At 37.7% G+C, this 20,967-nt stretch overlaps 1 protein-coding gene across 2 annotated transcripts in view; it reads left to right on the top strand.

Moving 5' to 3' along the window:
- Window positions 1-20,967, top strand: part of POLR3G (RNA polymerase III subunit G) — a 42,057-nt gene that overhangs the window by 19,961 nt on the left and 1,129 nt on the right. Inside the window, exons 6-7 of one of the 2 annotated variants that reach the window (XM_032335769.1) lie at window positions 10,945-11,024; window positions 15,927-16,073. In XM_032335769.1, coding sequence (XP_032191660.1) covers window positions 10,945-11,024; window positions 15,927-16,073 — 227 coding nt within the window. Of the gene's footprint in view, window positions 1-10,941; window positions 11,025-15,926; window positions 16,074-20,967 lie in introns of both variants that reach the window. The other variant, XM_032335768.1, reaches the window with a different exon arrangement.

Genomic DNA, 20,967 nt, shown 5'->3' with positions numbered 1-20,967 from the left:
CTTTACACAGTTTGGCGACTGTGGCCATTGCTGCTATGATCATTGGGGTACAGATGGCCCTTTTCACTACATCAGTATCTTTGGTGTAAATACCCCTTAGTGGAATTGCAGGGTCATAGGAAGCTCTATTTTTAATTTTTTATGGAATCTCCACACTGGTTTCCAAAGTGACTACACCAACTTGCATTCCCACCAACTGTGTAAGAGGGTTCTCCTTTCTCCACATCCTCTCCAACACATATTGTTTACTGTGTTGTTAATTTTGGCCATTCTAATGGTGTCAGGTGGTATGTGGTTTTGATTTGAATCTCCCTGATGGCTAATGATGATGAACATTTTTTCATGTGTCTGTTAGCCACTTGTATGTCTTCCTTGGAGAAGTGTCTGTTCATGTCTTCTGCCCATTTTTTGACATGGTTATCTATTTGTGTGCATTGAGTTTGAGGAGTTCTTTATAGATATTGGATATCAGCCCTTTGTCTGTTAGTGTCATTTGCGAATATCTTCTCCCATTCTGTGAGTTGCCTCTTCGTTTTGTTGACTGTTTGCTTTGCTATGCAGAATCTTTTGGTCTTGATGAAGTCCCAAAATTTCCTTTTCGCTTTGTTTCCTTTGCCTTTGGAGACATATATTGCAATTTAGCATATTTGAAACTTTTTTAATGGTTATACAACCTATATTTTAAGCTCTTTTTTTCAATTAACTAACATATAATTTATTATTCATTTTGAGGTACAGGTCTGTGATTCACTAGTCTTAACATAATGTTCAGTGCTCATTACATCATGTGCCCTCCTTAATGACCATCATCCAATTACCCCATCCCCCCACTAAATCCAGCAACCCTTGGTTTGTTTCCTATGATTAAGAGTCTCTTACAGTTTGTCTCCCTCTCTGGTTTCATCTTGTTTTATTTTTTCCTCTCTTCCCTATGGTCCTCTGTTTTGTTTCTTAAATTCCACATATGAGTGAAATCAAATGATAATTGTCTTTCTCTGATTGACTTATTTTGCTTATTGTAATGCCCACATCATTACAAATGGCAAGATTTCCTTTTTTGATGGTTGAGTAATATTCCTGTGTGTGTGTGTGTGTGTGTGTGTACATATATACCAAATCTTCTTTATCCATTCAACTGTCGATGGGCATCTCTGGTTTTTCCATAGTTTGGCCATTGTGGACATTGCTGCTATAAATTATTGAGGTCCAAGTACACCTTTGGATTGCTACATTTGTATCTTTGGGGTAAATACCCAATAGTGCAATTGCTGGGTTATAAGGTAGTTCTATTTTTAACTTTCTGAGGAACCTCTATGCTGTTTGCCAGAGTGGCTGCACCAGCTTGCATTCCCACCAACAGTAGGAGGGATCTCCTTTCTCCACATCCTGGCCAATATCTGTCATTTCCTGACTTGCTGATTTTAGCCACTCTGGTGTGACGTGGTATCTCACTGTGGTTTTGATTTGTATTTCCCTGTTGCCAAGTGATGTTGAGCACTTTTTCATGTGTCTGTTGGCCATCTGGAGGTCTTCTTTGCAGAAATGTCTGTTCATGTCCTCTGGCCATTTCTTGATTAGATTATTTGTTCCTTGGGTGTTGAGTTTGATAAGTTCTTTTGGCTTTGTCGACTGTTTCCTTTGCTATGCATATATTTTAAGTCTTTAGCTTAAACATTTCGAACTGCTAACATTTGGGAACTAGTGGATTAGAACTTTATATTGTACATAAAATACCAAAGTGAAAGTTTCTAATGTGTTGTTCTTTCATAATTCCACTGACGAAAAAGTTATTGAGCATCTACTATTGCCAGACACTGTAAAAGGAATAAAACAATGAGCAAAGTGGGAATAATCCTTGCCCTAATGGGGCTTACAGTCAAATGGAGTAAAAACATTAAACAAAAACACAATGTCCTCATTGGGAGGTCAGGGGAGTTTCTTTGAGAAACAGAATAGGAAGTCCAGATTGAAAGATGAATAAGAAATTACTAATGTAATTGAGGGAAGAACATTGGAGAAAGACCAGGTTTGTGAGGGGAAGATCATGAGTTCAGGTTAAAGGTGGTCTTTAAGGTTCCTTTGAAATATACCAGTAGAAATGTTAAGCATGTTGTTGAGTACAAGGGGGTGAACCTCAAAATGGAGATGATAGTGATTAGCATAGATACTTTAATTGAAACTACGAGGAAAGTATGAGATTGTCTAGGGTGAAATTAGAGAATTAGAGGAAATGAAGGCCTAAGCCTAACCTTGGAGAAATGCCAAAATTTAATAGGCTGACAGAGGAGATGGAAAAAAAAAGAGAGAGGGGAAGAAGAGAGGCGAGCCCAAGAGAGTAGAACTATGGAAGCAAGAGTACATAAGAAGTAGAGACTATTTCAGGGCACTTGGGTGTCTCAGTCAGTTAAGCATCTGCCTTCTGCTCCGGTTATGATCTCAGGGTCCTGGGATTGAGGCATCAGGCTCCCTACTCAGCAGGTAGTCTGCTTCTCTGTCTCCTCCTGCTGCTTCCCCTGCTCTTGTGCTTTCTTTCTCTCAAATAAATAAATAATTATTTATTATTTATTACATAAATAAAATCCTAAAAACAAAAAAGAAGTAGAGACTATTTCAAGAGGTAACAACAGGGGCACCTGGGTGGCTCAGTGGGTTAAGCCGCTGCCTTCGGCTCAGGTCATGATCTCAGGGTCCTGGGATAGAGCCCCGCATCCGGCTCTCTGCTCAGCGGGGAGCCTGCTTCATCCTCTCTCTCTGCCTGCTTCTCTGCCTGTTTGTGATCTCTCTCTGTCAAATTAAAAAAAAAAAAAGAGGTAACAACAGTGTTAAAGGAGGTTAACCAAAGTTGCTGTGAGGTCAAGTAAGATAAAGATTGGAAAATGTAAATTAATTTTTGACATGTTGATCATTGTTCACCTTAGTGAGAGCTTTTCTCATTTTTTAAAGATTTCATTTGTTTGTTTATTTAGAGAGAGAATGTGAGGGGGAGAGGTGAAGTGAGAGAGGGAGAGAAAAAATCTCAAGCAGACTCCGAGCTGACGTGGGGCTCAATCTCATAACCCTGAGAGCATGACGTGAGCCAAAATCAAGAGTCTGATGCATAACTGACTGAGCCATCCAGGCTACCCTCGGTGAGAGCTTTTTAAAAGATTCGTAAGGGTAGAGTTCAGATTGGAATGGGTTAAACAGTAAATGAGAATTTAGGAAAAGGGGACAGCTAGCATAAATGAGTATTTGGGAAATTTGGATATAAAGAATAAAGAGAGAAAAAAGGAAGTAGCCAGAAAAGTTAACAACAATGGAGTAGAAACTAAGAGAAGAGAAGAAATACCCCCATCTCTTACCCCGATACCACGCATGCATAGTCTCCCCCATTATTAACATCCCCCACCAGAGTGGTACATTTGTAACAATTAATGATCCTACCTTGACATAGCACTATTACACAGAGCCCATAGTTTACTTTAGGATTCATTCTTGTTATTTTGCATTCTGTGGGTTTTGGCAAATACATAATGACACATGTCCACAGTTGTATTATCATAGAGTACTTTCACTGCTTTAAAAATTCTCTGTGCTCTGCCTTTTCATCCCTTCCTCCTCCTAAACCCTGGCAACCACTGATCTTTTTACTTTCTCCACAGCTTTGCCTTTTCCAAAATGTCATAGAGTTGGAAGCGTACAGTATGTAGCCTTTTCAGATTGGCTTCTTTTACTTAGTAAAATGCATTTAAGTTTCCTCCATGACTTTTCATGGCATGACAGCTCATTTTTTTGTTAGCACTAAATAATATTCCATTGTTTGAATGTGCCAGTTTATCTATTTACCTACTAAATGTCATCTTGATTGCTTCCAAGGTTTGGCAATTATGAATAAAATTGTTATAAACATCCATTGTTGTGTGTGGACATAAGTTTTCAGCTCCTTTGATTAAATGCCAAAGAGGATGATTGCTGGACTATCTGGTAAGAATATGTTTAGTTTTGCAAGAAACCATTAAACTGTCTTCTAAAGTTCCTCTGCCATTTTGCATTCCCACTAGCAACCAATGAGAGTTCCTGTTTTTACTCATCCTGGCTAGCATTTGGTATTGTCAGTGTTCTGGATTGGCCATTCTAATAGGTATGTGGTAGTATCTCACTGCTGTTTTAATGTGGATTTCCTGGTGACAAATGTGAAGCATCTTTGTGTATGCTTACTTGCCATTTGAGTATCTTGTTTGGCAAGATGTCTGTTAAGGTCTTTGGCCCACTTTTTAATGTTTGTGTATGTCTGTGTGTGTGTGTGCACATTCTTACTGTTGAGTTTTAGTTCTTTGTATATTTTGGATAACAGTCTATAGGAAAAACTCACAGTTTATGCTGTGAGTTTCTCCTTTACTCTCATACTACCACCACAACATTTCTGACACCAGGTGTGTGGAATTTTTTCCCCAAACCAAGCTGTTCTCTGCAGCTGGATGTCTTATAATTTAATTCAATTCCAGCAGCAACTAGAATTAACACAGACCCCTCAAGTTGAGGGCTCAGCCCAGCAAGACTATTCCCCACTTCAGATACCAGTTTCTAGTAGTAGGTTCCCCGCATTACCCACAACTTCTGTCTGACTTGGCTACAGATCAGAGGTTCCCATGACCCTCCTCCCACTTGGATTTCATTTTCTAGAATAGCTCACAGAACTCAGGGAAACACTTAGGTTTACCAGTTTATTATTTAATGAAGGATATGATAAAGAATATAGATGGACATCAGATGAAGAGATAGATAGGGCAAGGTTTAGAAGGGTTCCCAACACAGCAACTTCTGTTTCTGTGGATTTGAGGTGTACCCTCTTCCCACTATGTGCATGTGTTTACCAAGCAGGAAACTCCTCAAATACCCATACTTTGGTGATTTATATAGAGACTTCATCATATAGGTATGATCACTCATTAATTCAATCTCCAGTCCCTCTCCCCATTCCCTGGGAATGGGGGATGGAGCTGAAAAATACCAATCTTTTTTTTTTTTTAGATTTTATTTATTTATTTGAAAGAGAGATAGAGATCACAAGTAGGCAGAGAAGCAGGCAGAGGGAGAGGGGGGAAGCAGGCTCCCTGCTGAGCAAGGAGCTTGATGTGGGGCACAATCCCAGGACCCTGGGATCATGACCTGAGCCACCCAGGCGCCCCTGAAAATTCCAATCTTTTAATCATAGTTTGTCCTGTTTTGTGACTAGCCTCCCTCTTGAAGCGATCCAAGAGCCCACCAAGAATGGCCTCCTTAGAACAAAACACACTCCTATTACCAAGTAAATTCCAAAGGATTAGGAACTCTGTCAGGAACCAGTTTTAAAGACTAAATATTAGAACAAAACATGCTCCTAGTGTTCTTATCACTTAAGAAATTATAAGTTTTAGGAGTTCTGTATCAGGAACCAGAAACAGAGACCAATATATATTTTTTCTATTATTTCACACAGTCCTTTATCAGATATGTCTTTTGCAAATACTTTCTCTCAGTCTGTGGTTTGTTTTCTGTCTCCTGACATTATCTTTTGCAAGGCAGAGTTTTTAAATTTTAATGAAGTCCAACTTCTCAGTTATTGCTTTCATAAATCATGGCTTTGGTATTATATCTAAGAAGTCATCACCAAGCTCAAGGTCATCTAGATTTTCTCTTATGTTATCTTTTAAGAGTTTTGTAGTTCTGTGTTTTGCATTTAGGCTGTGGTCCATTTTGAGTTAATTTTGGTGAAGGGTGTAAGATCTACCTAGACTCATCTTATGCATGTGGAAGTTTAGTTGTTCCAATACCATTTAAAATCAAATAAAGTCCAGTATTGTCAGTCCTCCAACTTTGTTCTTTCCTTCAACATTATGTTGGCTATTCTGGATCTTTTGCCTCTCCACACAAACATTAGAAACAGTTTGCTGATACTGTAAAATAACTTACTAGGATATTGACCAAAATTGCATTGAATCCAAAGATGAAGTTAGGAGAACTATCATCTTGACAATACTGAGTCTTACTATCCATGAACATGGAATATTTCTCCATTTATTTAGTTCTTTGACCTCATTCTTCAGAGTTTTGTGGTTTTCTTCATATAGACTCTATACATATTTTGTTAGGTTTGTATCTAAGTATTTTGTGTGTGGGGGGGTGCTAATGTAAGTAGTATCAGATTTATAATTTCAAATTCCATTTGCTCATTTTTGGTATATAGGAAATATATATTGACTTTTGTGTATTAACCTTGTATCCTGAAATCCTTCTATAATCCCTTATTAGTTTCCAGCGTTTTTGTCTCATTCTTTCAGCCCAAAACTGACCTTTGCATATTAACCTTGTATCCTGCAACCCTTCTTTTTTTTTTTTTTAAGATTTTATTTATTTATTTGACAGAGCGAGAGAGAGATCACAAGTAGACAGGAAGAAAGGCAGAGATAGAGGGGTAAGCAGGGTCCCTGCCAAGCAGAAAGCCCAATGCGGGGCTCGATCCCAGGACCCTGAGATCATGACCTGAGCTGAAAGCAGAGGCTTAACCCACTGAGCCACCCAAGTGCCCCTCCTGCAACCTTTCTACAATCACTTACTAGTTTCCACAGTTTTTGCCTCATTCCTTCAGATTTTCTGCATAGATGATCATGTCATCTGTGAATGAAGACACTTTTATGTCTTCCTTCCAAATCTGTTGAAAGGAATGATAAGAAGGAACTTTCTTGCCTTGTCCCTAGTCTTAGTGGGAAAGTGTCAAGCTTTTCACCATTAAGTGTGATGTAGCTATGGGTTTTTTTATAGCTATTCTTTATCAAGTTTACAAAGTTCCCCTCTACTTGTTTACTAAGAGTTTTTTTGATGAATGGGTGTTTGATTTTGTCAAATGCTTTTACTGCATCTGTTGATATGATCACATGATTTTTCTTCTTTAACCCATTAATGTGGTGGATTATGTTAATTGATTTTGGAAGGTTGAACCAGCCTTACATACCTGTGATGCGTCCTACTTGGTCATGATGTATTATTTTTTCTATACATTGTGGGATTGGATTTGGAAATATTTTGTTGACCATTTTTGCTTATATGTTCATGAGAGATACTGGTTTTCTGTTTCCTTTCTTTTTTTTTTTTTTAAAGATTTTATTTATTTATTTGACAGACAGAGATCACAAGTAGGCAGAGAGGCAGGCAGAGAGTAGGGGGGGAAAGCAGGCTCCCTGCTAAGGAGAGAGCCCAATGCAGGGCTCGAGCACAGGACCCTGAGATCATGACCTGAGCTGAAAGCAGAGGCTTTAACCCACTGAGTCACCCAGGTGCCCCTGTTTCCTTTGTTGTAATATTTGTCTGGTTTTGGTATTAGGGTAATGTTGGCCTCTTAGAATAGGAAGTATTGCTTTATTTCTTGTTTTTTGAAAGAGATTCCCCTCCCCTTTTGATAGCTCTATTGAATTACCTTTGACATGTAATAAAATGCATATATTTGGAATATATAATTCAATAAGTTCTAACATATGTATTTAAAGTGGAAATATTTTTATTTTGTTTTACCTCAGAACTACAATTTATAAGAATATTTAGCGTGCTTGAATATAAAATATTATATTTTCTTAAAAAACCAAAATGCTGTATGTTGAGATATAATAGTTTATCTGCTATCTTTTGTACCTTTGGCTTTTATTAGGCAAATATATTATTTTTACAGTATAATATCATACACTAATACTGGTTATGTCTTGATGAATCACAAATTTATAGCAGACTTTAAAGAGCCAAAAAAGAATGTATCTGATTTGGAAAAATTGTTATTTTCAAATACGTCACACTACTGCTCATCCCTGGAACTTTAAATACAAATTGATTATTAGTAAAAATGTCCAATGTGTCAGAATTTCCATTTGTTAAAGAATAAGACAACAACCACAAAACTTTCTGTTTCTATTCTGAGCTTTTTTTTTTTTTTTTGCATATTGTAAAATTTCTGTTTTATTCCTGATAAACTTATACTCTCTCTTTTGTTTTTGTTTTTGTTTTTTTCATTTTTTGCATGTTTTTTAAAAAATAAATATATACTGTATTATTAGCCCCAGGGGTGCAGGTCTGTGAATCTTCAGGTTTACACACTTCACAGCACTCACCATAGCACATACCCTCCCTAATGTCCATAATCCCACTACCCTCTCCCTACCCCCTCCCTCTCTCTTTTGTTAAAATGACCTTCACTGATTTACATGAAAGTAAACAGTACCCAAAAAAGACAATGACTGAAAAACTTTGTTTCTTGAAGAACCAGCTATTGGCAGGTATTGAAAGAAACAAAAACAAACAAACAAACAAACTAAAAAATCAAATATATGCATGTATTTGGCCAAAGATGAAAAAAATGCATATTAATGTTTCTGGGTTAAAACAGTCTTTTAACAAATTTTTGCAATTTTTTTTTAAAGATTTATTTATTTTAGAAAGAGAGTGAGAAACCATGTAGGTTGGGAAAGGGGCAGAGGGGGAAGGAGAGGGAGAGAATTCCAAACTCCCCACTGAGCACGTGGCCCAACTTGGGGCTCTGTCTCACAACCCTCAGATCATGACCTGAGCCAAAACCAAGAGTCAGACACTCAACCAACTGAGCCACCCAAGCATCCCAACAAATTTTGGTAATTTGACACTTCTCTCCCAGTTATACATAAAAGAATTTGTGATTATATAAAACCAGATTTATAAGTACCAAAAGACGCTTAGTGGCCTTTCAGCAACTGACTTTCTTAGTTAAGAGATCAGTAGTGGTTTTGTTGTTGTTGTTGTTGTTTTTAATTTTTAAGATTTATTTATTTGAGAGAGAGAGAGAGAGCGAGCCGGGGGAGGGGCAGAGGAAGAAAGAGAATCCTGAAACAGATTTGCTGCTGAGTGTCGAGCCTGACATGGGGCTCAATCCCAGGACCCTGAGATCATGACCTGAGCCAAAATCAAGAGTCAGCTGCTCAACCGACTGAGCCACCCAGGTGTCCCAAGAGATCAGTAGTTTTTAATAAGTTTAGTTACCTGACCATGTTCTATAATACCCAGTTAATAGCCTTGTGTGTTAGGAAACTTAAGTAATTCAACAGAAGATTCTTAGAGAAAAAGACTTTATGATGTGAGTAAATTACATTCTTAGCTAATTGTTAAGTCCCCCAATAATGGGTCCGTGAATAAAGGAGCGAGACTGATACAAAGTGAAGGTCAAGCAAAGCTTTATTTCGCACCAAGCATCAAAAATCAAACCGAACGTTCGGGGCCACACCTCTTACAGAGAGGGCGACCTCTCTCTGCTTCACAGACTAGCTTTTAAGGGCAAAGGCCATATGGTTAGGCCTGGCCATGCACAGGTGGCCAATGAAATTGTAACACACAGCACAGTCATGTTAGGTCACACATAAATGGTCAATTGATTTACAATTTACCCTAGTAGATATTTGAATTAGCCTATCACCTTGGTCAGAATTGGCGCCCAAAAGGTGCCCCAAGGGGCGGGGCCCATACTCCTTGGTAACTAGGGAGACAGTATGCATCCCCCTACTGATCTGATGTCTCCACCTGGCCTGACCCACCCTTGTATTTAGGCTTTGTTACCTGGGACTGGTTTCCGGGACATGTTTTTAAGTAAGTCCCTTGGGGAAGAGCTACAGGGACAGTTTAAGGGTTAAACAACAAGGTTATTGTTTAACCTGGATGGAAGTGCTCTAGCTAAAATAGGTCCTTACACTAATGTTTTCTAGCATCTATATTATAATATATATTGAGATCTAGTTCATATATGATACTACATTTTATGTGCTACAGTTCAAATTAAACGGTTTTTACCCTCAAGGGGAACAGAGAAAGTTACCCATTATTAAATCTAACTGTTACCTTTTTTCTGAGCAAAATGTCACAAATATATATGTTGGGGTTCTGAGCTCAGTGACTCCCTGAGGAGCAATTTGGTATAACACAGTAAATTATAATTCTGTCAGTTATGGGTCATCCACCACAATCTAGAAATTTGTTCTTCTATAGGTTAAATGTTAATCTTTAATGAAATTACATCTTTCTGAATCATATTTCCTCTGTTGCCAAGGAATTTCTAGGTATTTAGTTTGATTTGGGGAAAGGACTATAATACTTTTTGATCACAATGGGACAGTTTGGTAACATATCATAATGCTTTGGTAACTGACTGGCTGGATCTATATGTGAAATAATTCTCCATTCCCTGTGGTTTTAGAATAGCCTCTAATGCATGATTTTTTTTATATGGCTTAAAAAAAAATCCAAAAGCCATTAAAACTTTTTATTTACATTGCTTTGAGTTTTCAGATTCATGTAACAGATACGTTCAGTTTAACCATTTTAATCTTTATGCCAAAGATGAGGCTTACGTTGCATGAGTATAACTCCTTCCTCATTTCTTTAACCATTGACAAATGCATATTTATTCTGCACTTGTTTTTTATTTTCCAAACCTGGTTGAATTGCTCTAGTTAAAATAAGATATACTGATCAGTGAACAGGAAGCCAGTGCAGATGATATATTTGTGAGAGTCTTTCTCTGGTCCTCTCATGCTTCTACCTTAGGTAACATTTTAGTAGTCAGTGTAGGCCTTAATAACATTAATTTCCTGTACAGATCTTCAGTACTGGTAGAAATATATCTGGTTACAGTGTTGGAAAGTATCCTTTAAGTGATTATCATTTACTCCTCATCATGGAAAATTGGTGAGGCCTGCTGACTCAGTTATTCTTTATTTATTTAAGAAATAATATTTTTATTTAAGAAAATTATTTTTATTTTTAATTAAGAAAATTAATTCGGTCTGCAAATTATGTGACTGTCCGCCATGACATATCACTGCTAGGCAGCATATGAAGAGGCAAAAAAAAAAACCCAAAAAACATAATGCAGAGTTACTGTTACAGAAATATGTGTTAACAGTGGTTTTACTTCAGCAGGCCCCAAATCCGAAAAGGCGAAAGATACAAGCAAAGGCGTTTCACTCACTAATACTGCAGATGTGTTGAAAAAAATCGAGGTAAGGTTTTCTTCTTGCTATCTGAGCAAGCTGAAAAAGTGTCATGCCTTGTTTCACCTTTTTCAGTCTTTCCACCTTCTCTCACTTTTGATAATATGTGGATTTGGCAGAAACAAGCCCATCACACAGGGTAACTGGAAAGATTTGAACTTTGTTGGCTGGGATATAAAAAAAAGTTCCATCCTGGGGCGCCTGGGTGGCTCAGTGGGTTAAGCCGCTGCCTTCAGCTCAGGTCATGATCTCAGGGTCCTGGGATCGAGTCCCGCATCGGGCTCTCTGCTCAGTGGGGAAGCCTGCTTCCACCTCTCTCTCTGCCTGCCTCTCTGCCTACTTGTGATCTCTCTCTTTCAAATAAATAAATAAAATATTTAAAAAAAAAAAAAAAGCTCCATCCTGTCCTTTTTTTTTTTTTTTTTTTTAATTTATTTGTCAGAGAGAGAGGAGCGAGAGCGAGCACAAGCAGGCAGAGTGGCAGGCAGAGGCAGAGAGAGAAGCAGGCTCCCCGCCAAGCAAGGAGCCCGATGCAGGACTCGATCCCAGGACCTAGGATCATGACCTGAGCCGAAGGCAGCGGCTTAACCCACTGAGCCACTCAGGCGTCCCCATCCTGTCCTTCTTTACCACTTACCTGTCAATGTACCTTACCTTCTGTTACCTACTTCCTTTCCCATGTATCACTACTTTCTCCTTACACTGGAAATACATATGGGAAAGAAACATGAGTTACATACCTAAAATGTATTTCTTTTAAAAAAAAAGTCTCGTTGTTTTTTTTTTTTTCCTATTTTTACTCATGTACTTTGTTAGTGCTTTTTTTTCTGTCTCTCGGTAAGTGTAGAAGATTCTATTGAGAAAAAAGTAGATCTTATGGAACTACTTTTATGCCTTCATTGTTTTTAATATTTCAAAAATTGAAAGATAAAATATCCAAAAGGTTAATAAACTGAAAATTTGCCCTCCCATCCCTGTCCCTAACCATCTAGTTCCCCTCTTGTACAACCAGTATTATCAGTTTCTTATAGATGGATCTTCCAGAAATATTTTATGTGTAACAAATAACAGATTTTTTCTTTTTCTTTTTCGTGACAAAAGCTAGCGTATTATACTCTTCTGCATTTTCATTTTATCACTTGTAATCAATGGAGACGGCTCTACGTTAGTCTGTGTAGAGTTTGCCTCATTTTTTTTTTTTTCTTTTTTGGCTGCACTATAAGACTGAACCATAATTTATTTAACCAGTATTGTATTGATGGCCATGTTTCATCTAGAGCTTTGCTATTATAAACAGTGCTATAGTGAATTTATATTAAGTATGTCATTTTACATCTTCAAGTAGATTTCTTGAAGTGGATTTCTTGGGTCAATAGTTATGTATATCAAATAATATGGATAAATATTGACAGACCACTCTCCATGGAGGTTATGCCAATGTATTCCCACTGTCCTTGCAGATACTACCTTGCACTGATGGTAATGATCATGATGATAATGATAGCAGCTTATTATGTACCAGGCTCTTTGGTGAAAGATATTTACATACCTTATGTCCTGAAGACTTCATAACAACAAGGAGAGATGGGTATTTTTCTTCCTTACTTACAGATAAGGAGGTCAAGGCTTTGAAACTTTTACTTGCCTGGTCAAGTTGGCACAGCTCTGTGATAACAGAAACTCAGTTATTTTATTTTTTGACCAGTGCTTGAGCCAGAGATAACAAATCTGAAAATAATGGCAGGAGGATATTGAGGGAATAGCGATAACTGTCAGGTTTAACCGTGGTGGAATGATGGAAAGGGTTGCAGAACTAGCAACTGACTCTTCTTAAAGCTTCCTGGAAAGAAGTTGCTAAGATGACATGTGCCATAAGGAGGATTGATCTGAATCTGGTTTCTCATCAGAACAAATTGTGCTTCCTGATATTCTACATTAAACACCTTTTTCATTTTGTACATGTTAAAACTGAAGTTTTAAATCTGAAAATTAAATGAGTTAGCTTTTTTTGTATCTCTCCGTTAACAAGCAAAATTAGCTTCTGGATGACTTTCTTATTGTTCATTTCTTCAGCAAAAGTAGTTGCAGGTTTTAATATAATAAAACTGTGGATGGGGCGCCTGGATGGCTCAGTGGGTTAAAGCCTCTGCCTTTGGCTCAGGTCATGATCCCAGGGTCCTGGGATCAAGCCCCCGCATTGGGCTCTCTGTCCAGCAGGGAGCCTTCTTCCCTTCCTCTCTCTCTGCCTGCATCTCTGCCTACTTGTGATCTCTGTCAAATAAATAAATAAAAATCTTAAAAAAAAAAAAAACTGTGGATGTAGAGAAAGTAACAAACAGTCAAATCTCATGTGTGTGAATAATCAGACAGCAGTAAACTAATATTTGAACCTCTGTCTGCTTGACATGGGAAACTATAGGTTGGCTGCATATTATTTAAACTGGAATAACTCTTCCCTCTCTATAAGTTAACTGTTTGAGAAGTGTTTTCACATTGTGTTCATCACATTATTCTTAAAACGAATCTGTAAGGTAGTAGTGGGTAAATAGTTAAATGGAGATTAAAAAGTAGACAAACCAAAATTAGTAGCTTAGCACACAAAGAAAAAAGTAATGAGACAATGTGTGTGGCTCTGAGATCATTTTTGTAAGTTTCATAAATCTACTATATTTAAGCGATTTAAGTATTTTACGGATTTGACTTAGTCCTATGTAATATAAATAAAGTTATTATTTTTTATAATATTTGAAATGACAGTAATGGAAATAAAGACTTCCTAAACCTGCAGAGCAGTGAATGATTTTTGTATTTTAAAAACATGTTCCAGGGACACCTGGGTGGCTCAGTCATTAGGTATCTGCCTTCAGCTCAGGTCATGGTTCCGGGGTCCTGGGATCAAGCCCCACATTGGGCACCCTTGCTTGGCGGGGAGGCTGCTTCTCCCTCTACCTGCTCCCACTGCTTGTGCTCTCTCTCTGTCTGTTTTTTAAAATAAAAAATAAAATAAAAACATTCTCCATAGTTGGTTTAAATATGCTTATTGCTAATTATGAAATAATAGCTAATAGCAGGATTTTTCAAATAGAGTATATACCTTACACAGAGCTTAATAAGTACAGCACTACAATTCCCTTGTAACTACACAAAATTTATGGGTCGTAGACCTCTTTACTTTAATTAGATTAAAATTGAAAAGACTCCATATGTTAATGTCAACATAGCATCATTATATGTGGGTGTGGGTGTGTGTATTTGTAGACACTTCCAAAGATATATCTATAAACACTATTTTGTTTACTTGCGATTTTCCAAACGGATTGTCAATTTGAAAAATTGCATGTGTTATAGTAATAACTCATATAAGGCAACATGAGTCAGTGTGAAGATAAATCATCCTATGTCTTTTACCTTTGTTTTATTTGTTCTGCCTCAGTGGAATGAGGTAAAAAAGTGGAATTTGAATTTTTTTTAAAAGATTTTATTTGTTTATTTGACAGAGAGAGAGACACACACACACACAGCAGGCAGAGGGAGAGGGAGAGAGAGAAGCTGAGCAGGGAGCCCGACACAGGGCTGGATCCCAGGATTCTGGGATCATGACCTGAGCCAACAGCAGATACTTAACCAGCTGAGCCACCCAGGCGCCCCAGAACTTAAATTTTGATTAGAAATTGAATCTTTCCGGGGTGCCTGGGTGGCTCAGAGGGTTAAAGCCTCTGCCTTCGGCTCAAGTCATGATCCCAGCGTCCTGGGATCGAGCCCCAAATCGGGCTCTCTCCTTGGTGGGGAGCCTGCTTCCTCCTCTCTCTCTCTGCCTGCCTCTCTGCCTACTTGTGAACTCTGTCTGTCAAATAAATAAATAAAATCTTAAATTAAAAAAAAGAAATTGAATATTTCTGATGTAGTGTTTTTATTGCCTTTGATTTCCTTAAATTCAAACTTGAATATAATTAAAAGGATTTTTAAAATAAGTATTTAAGAGCCAGTAAAGGAATAACTAAATTGTAGTCACTCCAAATACAAAATGTGTTTTCTCTTTATGTGTAATCTACAAAGCAAATATAATAGGATGGAGCATTTGCAGCTATAGAAATTCATGTTCTGTTTATTGTTTAAGAACAATCATATCTTAACTAAAGTGATCCTGTGTTTTAATTATGAGTATTAACATAGGGTCACTGGCTGGCTCAGTTGGTAGAGCATACGACTTTTGATGTCAGGGTGGTGAGTTCAAATCCCATGTTGGGCATAGTGCTTACTTTTTAAATAAATACATATATACATACACACACACAATGTAGACATTTTTGAAACGTTGCCATCACATTCTCTTTTCTCCTTTTATGTTGGAAAGATAACAAAATAGCCTTCTGAAAGTTTCTCTCTATGAACTCAATCAATTCAGTGTGTTAGAAGGAGGTAAGGGCGCCTGCGTGGCTCAGTGGGTTAATTAAGCCTCTGCTTTTGGCTCAGGTCATGATCTCAGAGTCCTGGGATCCAGGCTTGCATCGGGCTTTCTGCTGGGCAGGGAGCCTGCTTCCCCCTGCCCCTCTCTGCCTGCCTCTCTGCCTACTTGTGATCTCTCTCTCTCTCTCTGTCAAATAAATAAATAAAATCTTTAAAAAAGGGGGGGGGGGAGAGGTAAGACAGAAATCGTGAGAATAAAGTATTGTGCTTAGAGCTGATACCAAGCCATCCCTGAGACCCAGTTATGAAGTTAGAAACTCAATGAAAACACTAGTATAATGACAGGACAGAGAGTTCTTCCTTTGTTGAGCAAACTCAAAGTTTCCTAGGTAGTGGCCTGGAGAATTAGAATAAGGTGATGGGTAACTGTGTTTTCTTGAAGCTGAGCAGGGAGGTCAAAGTCTAGTGGGTTCCACTTAAATTAATGAGGTTCCTTTATACCAGGAGCTGGAAAAGAGAGGTGATGGTGAAAAATCAGATGAGGAAAATGAAGAGAAAGAAGGCGGCAAAGAGAAGAGTAAAGAAGGCGATGAGGAGGACGACGATGACGCCGCAGAACAGGAGGAGTATGATGAAGAAGAGCAAGAAGAGGTAAACTTAGGAACTTTATTAAGGGTTCTCTACTGAGGAGTCAGATATGTGCTATATAGTCAAAATAACAAACCAGAACCAAGTTGATGGGAACGAAGGGTATGTCATCATCACTGGTATCAGTTCCTTAGTATCAAGAGAATGACTTTAACATTGAAATCAAGATACGAAACTGAATCTGGGAGGTAAGAGGAACTTGACAGGCAACTTTGTAAGTGGGAGGCCACAAGTGAAGCGAATCGATCAGATTAGTTGAAGGTTTATCTACATAAAATTTTAAATCTGCCATTACTATAATTAAGGACTTAGTCATTTAGGGTCTGAAGAGGAAACCCCTGCCATACCATCGCGTTTCAAACCTCAAAGTGCGTGTGGACACTGGCAGAGAATAGGTATGATCTAAACTTCAGTATCTGAGTTACGACTTAGTGGTTTGGATTTGGGATTTCTGACTTCTAGAAACATGGTGCATTTCAAAATAGGCTAGAGCCTATCAGGGTGCTTTTGAGTAGGGTAACTTTGTTGGCCACAGCCTCTTTGGGACTTAGTAGGTACCTCATGCAGTAACCCTAGGCTGGGAGTTTCTTCTCCATGGCAGTGAACTCTGTCTTCACTCCATTTCAGCTTCCCACATGATGCTAAATCTTTTCTTTATCTGAAAGTGCTGTATCTCCGAAGTCTTTATTATATACTTTAATTCATTTACATTAAATTTTGGATTGTTTTGGAATTTATATTGGTGTAAAGAGAGAGGTTTGGATCCATTTTTATCTATTTCCAAGTGGCTGGCCAGCTACTAACTGCATTTATTAAATAATTCGCTTTCTTCCTTGATTTGCAATTCCCTTGTATCAGCTATTAGATTGCCACTTCTGCTTAGATGTATATCTGGGACGTAGTTTTGAACCATCACTCTGCTGTTCCAGTTAATAGAAGCTTTTCATTTTTTGTTATTTCTAGGGAAGAATTTTCCTGAGTATTCTTTATTCTTTCAGATAAATTTTAAACATTTTAAAATTAAAAATATCATATTGTGTCCAACTTTCTTTGCAGATCATTCACTTTTTTATTCCTGCACTCTGATGTGATTGAGACTGCCAGTCCTCTGATTCTCTATTTCCCCTTTACTCATTCCCTGTCTTAATCTTTCTCCCTCAAGGGCCTAGATCCTTGCTTACCCTTTAACTGCTTTCTTGACATTACTGTCTTCCTGTATGCTCCCAGCACACACTTGAGATCAAGGTAACCTTCGATCAGTTCCACTGTCTCCCCTTTTCCCTCCAAACCACCTGTTGAGCTTTTCTGAGGAATCCCAGAAACTGATGCTCCTAAAGCAACACTCACTAGCCCCTTTTTGCTGACTGACACGTTCTCTGTGTTTCTCTTATCATCTGTCTACAGCAATTATTTTAGGTCATCTCTCTCTCTTTTTTTTTTTTTTTAATCCCTCTCCTTGTCATCTTTTCCTTTCACTCTTAGCAGATAATAACCTCTTTATACAGAGAATGAAGCTATCAAGAAGAAATTCCCTTGATTTCATGTCCTCTGCCTTCAAACTAAATGTCTTTCCTCCTCCTCCTGTTTTTTAGTGAAAGAAATAGTCTTCATTGTATTTAGAGTTAATTGTCCTTCCTTTTGGGGGTCCATCATCCTTGTGTCCTTTCCCTTTTCATATTTTCAGTCTCTTCCTACTCATCTCTTCCATTCATGCATTAAAACATGTTCATCTCTCATTATGAAGTATGTTCCCCGTGTTCCCTTCCAAGTGTCCTGCTATCTTTTGGAAAGCTGTTCAGCTGGCTTCACTTGCTCGCTCCCCCACCCTCCTTTCTTTAGTTCTTTTCATCTGATTTCCACCTGTATGCTATGGAAGTTATTGCCATCAAGTTCACCAATAGATAAATTTTAGTTCTGATTTCACTTTTCTGCAACATTTAACACTGCTCACAACTTCATTGTTAAAGTATTATTTCCTTTATTTAAATTCAACAATTTAAGGCAATTATGGCATCAACTCTATGCCAGGCATTGTGCTGCATGCCAAGACATAGGCAAACATTGTTGCTTTTCTTGGTTTGGGGGACACAACACTTCTTGTTTTTTTTTCCTGTTTCTGGTGCCTTTTCACGGTCTGTTTTGAGTTCTCTTCTTTCTAATCTTTAAATGTCAGTATTCTTCAGACTCCTTCCCCTGGATTTCCTTTTCTCTCTACAATCCCTATCCAAAATTTTAGTTGCCCTATAAATACCTATTAGTCCTTGTTTTTTTTTTCATTCACTATGCAATAATTGTATGCCATACATATGCTTGGAATTGTACTAGGCAAGGGGAATATCAAGATAGGAAACAGTTCTCTCATCAAGGATATTGGTGTAGTGGGGAGACACACAAGAGAGGAGATAGTCATAATACACTGAATAATACTATGGTTTGATACAGTACAGGATGCCATAAGGGTACATAAGAGGGACACCAAACTCCATTTTAGTGATGTGAAAAAAGGTATCTCAAAGAAGACAATCAATCTGAAGACTTAATCAGATCAAGATGAGAAATGGACTGGAGGAGATTTGCAAATAAAGGAAAGTGGGCGGAGAAGGCTTGCGGGTAATGAGAGTGTAGCACTAATAGTGTAATTGACCACATAAGTCAAAATGACTGGACTAGAGAGTTCAAGTAGGGGACATGGAGAGACAAAGCTGAAGACAAATATTAAATACCAGGCTGAGCAATAGGACTTTATCCTGAGTGCTGCGGGTACCCTTTGAAGGGTTAAAGCAGCGGGATAGTTTTATCGTATTTGTGTTTTAGAAAGCTCATTTGCTTGGATTGAAAGGAACTGTGGTTAAATCATGCTTGAAAGCTTGTTACTATGAACCAGTGGTGATTTTGCCCTCCAAGGTGTTGTTGGTAGTATCTGAAGACATTTTTGGTATAGCAACTGGTCTTGGAGATTGTGGCGTGCTATTATTATCTTTGAGTGAGTAGTGTTCTGTTTCCTAGACAAGACTCGCTTTTGGAATGCTCTCTTTATAAAGTCTGCTTGAGGTGAACTCTGTTGAAATTAAGATCATCCCTAATAATAGCAAACATCAAGATTCTAGTAATTCTTTATTGGGCCTTAGCAGAGTACTAAACACAGTTTATATAAATACATATCATTAAAAAAAAAAACAACCAAACAACTTTCCACTTTAGTAGAGAAAGGATACATGTTTTGAATATGAGTCTGGGTGAGGGATGAAGAGGGGAGCTCAGTTAAAGACTTTCTAGACTTAAAGTCTTACTCTTGGTGCTTTTTAGCAATTAATTAATGAAAAATTCATGTTAATTAACTTGGCATATTGAGGGTTTGATAAGCATTGTTTTTGAAGAGTAAATGGAGCAAATTATCTAAGTAACACCTCTGTCAATTTAAAGAAACACAGACCTTTTCTTTCTTCAGTCTTTTGAATATTGTAATTAAGGGAAAAAGCAAGGGTTCAAATGAAAGCCAAGGACCACTTAAGCCATCAGTTTCAACAGGTTCTCACTTTGTACCTGTTTCAAGATTATTAACATCACAAAATTACCCAAGGTAAATAAATCACTGAATGTACTTGGAAGTGTTCGTGTCTAAAGCAAAAGTTGCATATGCTTGACTTTGGAATAGTGAAGTATCCCTTCCAACTCATTTACAAAGTGGTCTCATTTGAACTCTCAACCATGCACCCCTCCCCTGTACACTAGTCCCAAGGCTTCAGCCAGGCTTCCAGATGTTACTGGATTTCTTGGCACCAGAGAAACGAGGCCATCTTCCTGGGGATGCTATGGAAACTTACTGGATACAGAAACTTACAGTGTCAGGGAAGACAAAGTAATAAAATCTGTATCTGAATATTACAAGTTATCTTGCATTATTTATATAAATTTATATGTAAAAAAAAAAATCCCACCATGCAGGTACTAAAAAAGCTGACATCCAGGTGACCTTCTTTTGAGAATCATCTCTACTTCTTACTTTATCATAACTCTTGCTATAGAGAGTGGAGATGTAGAGATTAATTTTTTGATGGTAGATTTCAATGAAGTAAAAAAATCTAGTGACAAGTAAAATAAACACCCATGGACTTATCACACAGCTTTAACAATCATCAATGTATAGCCATTCTTTCAACCACTCATTCATTCATCCAATCCATTCCTATCCCCTGACTTCCATTTCCCATCCACCTTGGATTGTTACAAAGCAAATCCCAGGCATTGTATCATTTCATCCCACAAACATTTCAGTATGTACTAAAGAATAAGGGCCCTTTAACAACATGACAATATTATTATTATACCTAACATAATGAAATATTTCCTTAATATCATCAAATATTAAGCCAATATTCAATTTTTTTTTAAATATTTTATTTATTTATTTGACAGACAGAGATCCCAAGTAGGCAGAGAGGCAGGCAGAGAGAAAAGGAAGCAGGCTTCCTGCTGAAGACAGAGGCTTAACCCACTGAGCCACCCAGGTGCCCCCAATATTCAAATATTTTTAATTGTCTCAAAAAATTTATTGTTCATCCCAGTCAAAATCCAAATATATCCCATACACTGCACTTAGTTAATAACTCTCTTAAATATCTTTTAATCCATATCCAAAATGGATTTTTTAATTTTTGACAGAAAGCACAGAAATATCGGGAATCATTTACATGAATAAGAGTCTTCCCCAGTCTTGATAATTGAAACGTTCCCAGGAACTTAATTACTCTTAACCTCAAGGAAACTGAGGGGCCCTAGATGGAATATGGCATTTTCTAGGTTTCATTTTGTGTCTTCGAGCTTGTTTTTTGGCCAGAAGCAAAAATCCCTCTACTTATGCTTTGTTACACACCGTGACTGAAAACCTCAGTTCTGG

Source organism: Mustela erminea, chromosome 3 (assembly GCF_009829155.1).
Source record: "Mustela erminea isolate mMusErm1 chromosome 3, mMusErm1.Pri, whole genome shotgun sequence".
Classification (NCBI taxonomy): domain Eukaryota; kingdom Metazoa; phylum Chordata; class Mammalia; order Carnivora; family Mustelidae; genus Mustela; species Mustela erminea.
The sequence above is the reverse complement of the archived record's forward strand: the minus strand, read 5'-3'. Positions and strand labels throughout refer to the sequence as shown.